This window comes from Vombatus ursinus, unplaced genomic scaffold (genome assembly GCF_900497805.2).
Source record: "Vombatus ursinus unplaced genomic scaffold, bare-nosed wombat genome assembly UNPS02011198.1, whole genome shotgun sequence".
In the NCBI taxonomy this organism is placed as follows: Eukaryota; Metazoa; Chordata; class Mammalia; order Diprotodontia; family Vombatidae; genus Vombatus; species Vombatus ursinus.
The window spans coordinates 1-7,549 of NW_020950976.1; the positions used below are offsets into that span (position 1 = coordinate 1).

General features: G+C 54.0%; 2 protein-coding genes across 2 annotated transcripts; both read left to right on the forward strand.

Moving 5' to 3' along the window:
- Positions 1-499: 499 nt before the first annotated feature.
- On the forward strand, positions 500-5,646 carry LOC114038476. The gene is given in 4 exon segments (XM_027855735.1): positions 500-1,040; positions 1,245-1,913; positions 2,142-4,997; positions 5,000-5,646. Coding segments are annotated over 4 exon segments (4,713 nt in total).
- Positions 5,647-5,675: 29 nt separating this feature from the next.
- Positions 5,676-7,208, forward strand: LOC114038477 (endogenous retrovirus group S71 member 1 Env polyprotein-like). Its single transcript, XM_027855736.1, has one exon. The coding sequence runs from the start codon at positions 5,676-5,678 to the stop codon at positions 7,206-7,208; it is 1,533 nt and encodes a 510-aa protein (XP_027711537.1).
- Positions 7,209-7,549: the final 341 nt, after the last annotated feature.

Sequence of the window (7,549 nt, forward strand, 5' to 3'; positions counted from 1 at the left end):
CTGTCTGTTCTGGTGAGTACTCTTCTGAAGTAAGTGGCCAGGCTGGATGCAGCTGCAACGCCCTTACTGACCTCCACGGGACGCCATGTGAGAGTCCTGCCTGTCTGATTGTGTCTGTCCGGCGCCGATGTCACTGTGTGTGTGTGTGTCCACTGTGCGCTCCGTGGCGGGGTGGGGGAGAAAGACTTCCTGCCTCATTCTCCAGGTTGTTCGGAACTGAGACGGGTTCGTTCTCCGCTACTGTGTCAGGAGCATCCAGGGTTTTGACTGTGTCTTTTTCCCGTTTTTGTGTCGACTGCGTGTGTGCGTCTATCTACTATTTGTTCCGTGAGGGGGGGGGGTGTAAATTCCTGTCTCATTGTCCAGGTCGTTCGGAATTGAGGCAGTTTGATTCCCCTCTACCCTGTCTTGACTGTGTCTTCCCTGTGTCCGTGTTTGTTCCTTGCTTACGTGAGCACGTCTATTTGTTACTCTTTTCTTTCTCAGTCCTTAATCCACCATGGGACAAGGACCCTCGAGTCCTAAGCCAGGCTCCCCTCTCTTTATTGTCTTACGGGACTTCAAACAATATCGGCGTATAGCAGAAGGTTACGGGTTTCAGGTTACTAAAAAGAAATTAGCTCTCCTTTGCCAACAGGAATGGCCCACCTTCGAGGTAGGCTGGCCCCCAGGGGGTACGTTTGACGTCTCGGTGGCCGGCCGGGTCAGGGGAATTGTCTATGGTATACCTGGCCACCCCGATCAGGTCCCCTATATCACCGCCTGGATTGATTTCAAACCCCCTTCGGGACCACTACAGGTCCAGGCCCTTTCAAAACTAAGACCAGGAACGGAATCAAAGACGACCTTTAGCCGCAAGCCTCCCGAAAGTCCTAAGGTCGTCACACAGCTTTCTCCTGTCTTACCACCCCCTGATTCTGACCCCTTAGATCCAGCTGAGTACTCCCAGTCCCAGGTTTCAGATCCACCCCCGTACCCAACCTCAGGGTCTCTGAGCCCCTCAGCCCCTCCTCTGATAAGTCCACCCCATACTCGAGCAGGTGCTCCTTATGGCCCTTCTAATTCCAGTTTGACCCCAGATTCCACTGTGTCAGCGTTTCCCCTGCGGCAAGTTCCTTCCCCTCCCGGAGAATCAGGGAGACCGTTCATGGTATATGTTCCCTTCTCCACCAGTGATTTGTACAATTGGAAACAGCAAAACCCATCCTTCTCTGATAAGCCCCAGAGCCTAATCTCCCTCCTAGAGACTGTCTTTTATACTCATCAGCCCACCTGGGATGACCGCCAGCAGCTCCTCCGGGTTCTTTTCGCAACCGAGGAGCGTGACAGGATTCTTTTAGAAGCCAGGAAGGGAGTTCTGGACCCAGATGGACATCCCTCTACTGACCTGGGGTGCCACAACCACATCTTCCCCGAGAACCGGCCCGACTGGGACCCCAACACTGATCGCGGTAGGGAAGCACTGGACAGGTATCACCAGTTGTTGCTGGGAGGGTTACGGGCAGCAGCACGGAAGCCAACTAATATGTCCAAAGTCAGTGAGGTTAGACAGGGCAAGAATGAGTCCCCAGCTGCATACTTAGAGCGCCTCTACGAGGCATATCGAACCTACACCCCTATCGACCCAGAGGATCCCAATAACCGGAGAGCCATCGTAATTGATTTCGTAGCCAATTCAGCTCCTGACATCCGTCGGAAGCTACAGAAACTTGAAGGTTTTGAGGGTAAAAATCTGACTGAACTCATGGAAGTGGCCAAGCGGGTGGTTGACTATCGTGAAGAGACTCAAGACAAGCAAACTCGCACGGTCGCAAGGGCGGTAGTGGCAGCTTTAGCACAGGTTCCAGGGGAGGCTCAGAAGCAAGGGTGGAAAGGAAGGCGGGAAGGGCCAAACGCTGGGCGCCCCTATAAGGGTAAAGGCTTGGGAAGGCCTCCTTTAGCTCGGGACCAGTGTGCTTACTGCAAAGCCATGAGTCATTGGAAATCTGAGTGCCCTAATCTCGGGCTGAAAGAGAAGGCAGAGCCGTTATTGACTTTGAATACAGACTAGGGGTGCCCCGGCTCAAAGTCCGTTGTGACTCTTGACCCCCTGGAGCCGAGGGTTACTCTCAGTGTTGGGGGTCAACCTGTCTCATTCCTAGTCGACTCTGGAGCTGCGGCATCGGTCCTGAAATCCCCACTGGGCTCCCTCTCATCATCCACTGTGCAGGTCCAGGGAGCTACTGGACGAAAACAGTCTGTACCCCTCACCACTTCTCGGGAAGTCCGGTTAGGGAAGGGCCTAGTCTCCCATTCTTTTCTAGTAATGCCTGATTGCCCTTACCCCTTGCTTGGCCGAGATCTCCTACACAAGCTTCAGGCTATCATTTCCTTTAAGGGACCTAACCCCACTCTCGGGTTTAACCTGCCACAACTTGTTCTCACCTGCCCATTGTCGGAGGAGTCTCGCCTCCTCCCCCTAACGTTTTCCCCAGACCGCCCCTCGACCACCTCCACCCCTACTTCCCTAACTCTGTTGAACCATTTCAAAGGCTTGGTTCCTGGAGTCTGGGCTGAGACCAACCCGTTTGGTCTAGCAGGACACCAGCCCCCAGTGGTGGTCCAGCTCTCGTCCACAGCAACCCCTGCGCGTGTCCAACAATACCCGTTGACTCGAGCTGCCCTTTTGGGCATCAAGCCTCACATCGATCGACTCTTGGCGGCAGGCATTCTACGACCCTGCCAGAGCTCGTGGAACACCCCCCTACTTCCAGTTCGCAAGCCCGGGTCTGGAGACTTCCGTCCTGTCCAGGATCTACGAGAAGTCAACGCCCGGGTGGAAACTGTACATCCTACTGTGCCAAACCCGTACACGTTGCTGTCTTCCCTGGACCCTGCTCGGACTTGGTATACTGTTTTGGACCTGAAGGATGCTTTCTTTTCTATTCCCTTGGCACCAGTAAGCCAACCTATATTCGCTTTTACTTGGACAGATCCTAACACTGGGACATCCTCTCAGCTCACCTGAACCCGGCTTCCCCAAGGTTTTAAGAATTCCCCTACACTTTTTGGCTCAGCTCTGGCCTCCGACCTGGCCGCCTTCTGGGTCTCGTATCCGGAGGTCACTCTCCTCCAGTATGTTGATGACCTTTTGTTAGCTACTTCCTCTGAGGCAATATGCAAAGATGCAACTCTCCACCTTCTCCAGCTGCTTGAAGCTTCCGGGTACCGTATCTCTGGAAAGAAAGCACAACTGTGCTCTCAATCCGTTGTTTACTTGGGTTTCACCCTTCGTTCTGGTCAAAGGTTACTGTCTCGGGGGCGTGTAGCTGCCATTTTGGGCATGCCCGCCCTGAGGGACCGCCGCGGGCTCCGGGAATTCCTGGGGATGGCTGGATACTGTCGCCTCTGGATCTTGGGGTTTGCCGAGGCTGCCAAACCCCTATATGAGGCCCTAACTGGTGAACCCACCCAATTTGTTTGGGGACCACGGCAGCAGGAAGCATTCGACAAGCTCCAAAAGGCGCTGTCCAGCACGCCTGCCCTCTCCCTGCCAGACCTGTCCAAGCCCTTCCGCCTCTATGTGTCTGAGTCTCGAGCTGTGGCCAAAGGGGTTCTGACCCAGCCCCTGGGGCCCTGGAATCGTCCTGTTGCCTATCTCTCCAAGCAGCTAGACCCTGTGGCTTCCGGGTGGCCCTCTTGCCTGCGAACTGTGGCGGCCGTTGCCGTCTTGGTTAGGGAAGTCGCAAAGCTCACTTTCGGGCAGCCTCTTGAGATTTCAGCATCACATCATCTGGAACAGCTTTTACATTCCCCGCCGACAAGATGGATCTCAAATTCACGCCTGACTCATTACCAATCCTTACTCCTAGATCCCGCGCGCATCTCTTTCGCTCCTCCGGTCACACTCAACCCGGCCACCCTGCTCCCTGACTCCCCTCCTTCCTCCCCTATACATGACTGCCTGGACACACTGGACTCCATCTACACGTCCCGCCCTGGACTTACTGATGTTCCTTTAACAAACCCCGACCTAGTGCTCTTCACGGACGGCAGCAGTTTTGTTCAGGAGGGGATCCGTAGGGCGGGTGCAGCCGTGGTCACTCCGGTTGAGACCCTCTGGGAGACCGCTCTACCCCCTGGCACATCTGCTCAACGTGCTGAACTCATTGCCTTAACTCAAGCCCTTAGACTCTCTGCAGGGAGGCGAGTAAATATTTACACAGATAGCCGCTATGCCTTTGCCACTGTTCATGTCCATGGATATGTATATCTCCAAAGGGGTCTGTTAACCTCGGCGGGAAGGGAGATTAGGAACAAGAGTCAGGTCCAGGAACTGCTGGATGCTGTCTGGCTTCCCAAGGAGGTGGAGGTAATTCATGTTCCTGCTCACACCCGTGGAACTGACCCCCAGTCTCTAGGGAACGCAGCAGCGGATAAGGCTGCCCGAGCGGCTGCCTGCAAACCCTTGATACCCGCTATGGTCGTGGAACCTGAGGGGATGCTGCCTGTCCAACCATCTTATCAATCTAGTGATACGGATGGCACCCCTGAAAAGGGGGGATGGAGAAGACACCCAAATGGCTTGCTAATTCTGCCCAAGGCACTGTTGCTACCCCTGTTGATGACTCTTCATAGCCTTACCCACTTAGGCGGAACCCGGCTTTACGACCTGGTGAGCCGACACTTCTACAGCCCTGGGATGAAGCAGGCGGCCAAGGAAGCCGCAAGAAGGTGCCTTGCATGTGCCAAAGTCAACCCACGATCACAATCAAGGATACCGACTGATAGACCACGAGGAACATTTCCTGGCGACCATTGGGAAGTAGACTTTACTGACATGGGAACTGGGTTGGGAGGGTACCGTTTTCTCCTTGTATTCGTGGACACATTTTCTGGATGGCCAGAAGCATTTCCAGTCAAAACTGAAACTGCAACCGTAGTGGCCAAAAAGCTGTTCTTTGAACTTATTCCTAGATTTGGCCTGCCGGCCTCGATAGGCTCTGACAACGGCCCAGCATTGTATCTGCAACAATTCAAAGCCTATCAAAGATGCTGGGATTGAAATGGAAATTGCACTGTGCATATAGGCCTCAAAGTTCAGGGCAGGTAGAGAGGATGAATAGAACTCTAAAGGAACACATTGCTAAACTTAAAATAGAAACTGGCGATAGCTGGGTCAGTCTCCTTCCCTTCGCCCTCCTCCGGGCCCGGTGTACTCCCAATTCCTCAACCCTCTCTTTATCTCCATACGAGAATCTCTATGGAGCCCCTCCTCCTATTATTCCAAGAGTATCTGCAGCTATTCCAGCCCCAGATTTCACTAATCCGACTCTTCTTAAGTCCTTCCAGGCTTTGCGTGAGGTCCAGAACGCTGTGCGCTCGGTCCTGAAAGCTGCGGGGAAAGAACCAGCCCCTGCAACCTCATCGGACACCCTGTCACCGGGAGACTGGGTCCTCACTCGCAAGCTTCCAGCTGGACCAGCACTGGAACCACGGTGGACGGGCCCGTATCAAATTATCCTCTGCAACCCCTCTGCCGTCAAGGTTGCTGGCCGCAAGGCATGGATACATCGGTCACACATCAAGAAGGCCCCAGAGCCCAACTCCACCGCCTGGACAGCAGAAGCAGTGTCCTACCTAAAGCTTCGACTCTCCAGAACTTGACTCTTCTTCTCTTTCTTTTTGCTTGTGAGATGACTTTGGGTGACCCCTATAGCCCTACCCCATCCAGGTGGATTCTCTCCCGAACTAACGATGGGACCACCGTCCAAGCTCTCACCAGTTACGGAGCCCCCACTTTCAGGTTTGACCTCTGTGCCCTCTTGGGACCAGGATGGAATCAAAACCGGGCTATGCGGGACCCTATCGCTGGGGGATGGGGATACTGCCCCACTTTTCCCACCACTCCAACCACACCCGGGGTAGGGGAAGTGAGAATCAGAAGTATTGAATTCTATGTTTGTCCGGCCACGGGGAATCCTTCCTGTCAGGGTAGTAATCACTTTCACTGCGCAGAATGGGGTTGTGAGACTGTGGCCAGGTGGATTCCTAGAGGTGGCCGAGACCCCCTAATCACCCTGGAGAGACAAAGCCCCCTCCCCGCCTCCTGCTGGCCTGGGAAATGTAACCCTATGATTCTAACAGTCAAGCAGGACACTGATGACTCTTGGAATCTCGGACATTCTTGGGGTTTGAGGTTATACATGACTGGATGGGATAACGGGGTCCTTTTTACCATTCAGAAAATCGCAGTTTCCACCCGTACACTCCCCATAGGACCGAATCCCATCCTTAACCCACAAGCCATGTTGACTCTCGCCCCACCATCTGTTAGGGACCTGGTACCAGAGGCTCCCGAAAATCCAGAGACCCTCACTAACCTAGGTTCCCCCATTTTTGATACACTCTCTGCTGTCCACTCATTCCTAAATTTGTCTGATCCAAACATAACCACCTCCTGTTGGCTGTGTCTGAATCCAGCTCCCCCCTATTTCGTAGGAATTGCTATCGAACTCAACATCACCTCTGTGGGAAAGTTGTCTTTAAGTAAGTCCAAACGATCCTCTGCCATACCTGCCCGCTGTAACCCAGACAAGCCTAGACTTACCCTAGACGATGTCCAGGGCAAAGGAATGTGTTTGCTCGGGCCTGACTACCCGCTGCGGTCCTCCCCATTCAATGCTACGTGCACTTCAGTCATTCTTATTTCCCCCACATCCAAAAGCTCTGACCTCCTGTTAACCGCCCCACCTGGAATATGGTTCGCTTGTACCAGAGGACTCACCACCTGCATACAGGACATTCGTTTCCTCAACCCGACCGAGCTCTGTGTAGTGGTGCGTGTCTTTCCTCAGGTATATGTCTACTCAGAGGAAGGGGCAGCTGAGCATATTGGCTTAACTCGCTCCAGGAGGGCTGTACCCTTTTTGGTTCCCATACTGGTGGGACTCGGAGTGGCCGGCTCCGCTGCTGTTGGGGCCTCAGCCCTGATACAGGGGAAAGCCAACTACGGTGCCTTGACTGCACAGGTAGATAGGGACCTACGCTCCTTGGAAGAGCTAGTCTCACACCTTGAGACTTCCCTAGACTCTCTGGCAGAAGTGGTTCTCCAGAACCGCCGAGGCTTGGACCTACTGTTCCTCAAACAGGGAGGCTTATGCATGGCGTTGGGAGAAACCTGCTGTTTCTACGCCAATCGGTCTGGAGTTATTCGGGAGTCCTTGTAAGCCTTTAGGCAGCGGTTAGATGAGAGGGACCGCGCACGGGCAACGGGGTCTTTTTGGTATCAGACCCTATATAATTGGTCCCCCTGGCTAACCACCCTACTCTCCGGAGTGGTGGGCCCTCTGGCCCTTCTCCTCCTTGGGTTACTCGTGGCCCCTTGTCTCATAAAATGCATCACCCGCTATGTCCAGAAACGAGTGCAAGCACTCCAGTTGCTTGTCCTGTGTCAATCCTATGCTCCTCTGGACTCTGATGAGTCCCCCGTCTGACTCTTTTCGTCCGTGAAAAGGGGGGAGTGAAGTGGACTGAGTTGTCACAAAAAAACAACCCCCTAGCCTAACCT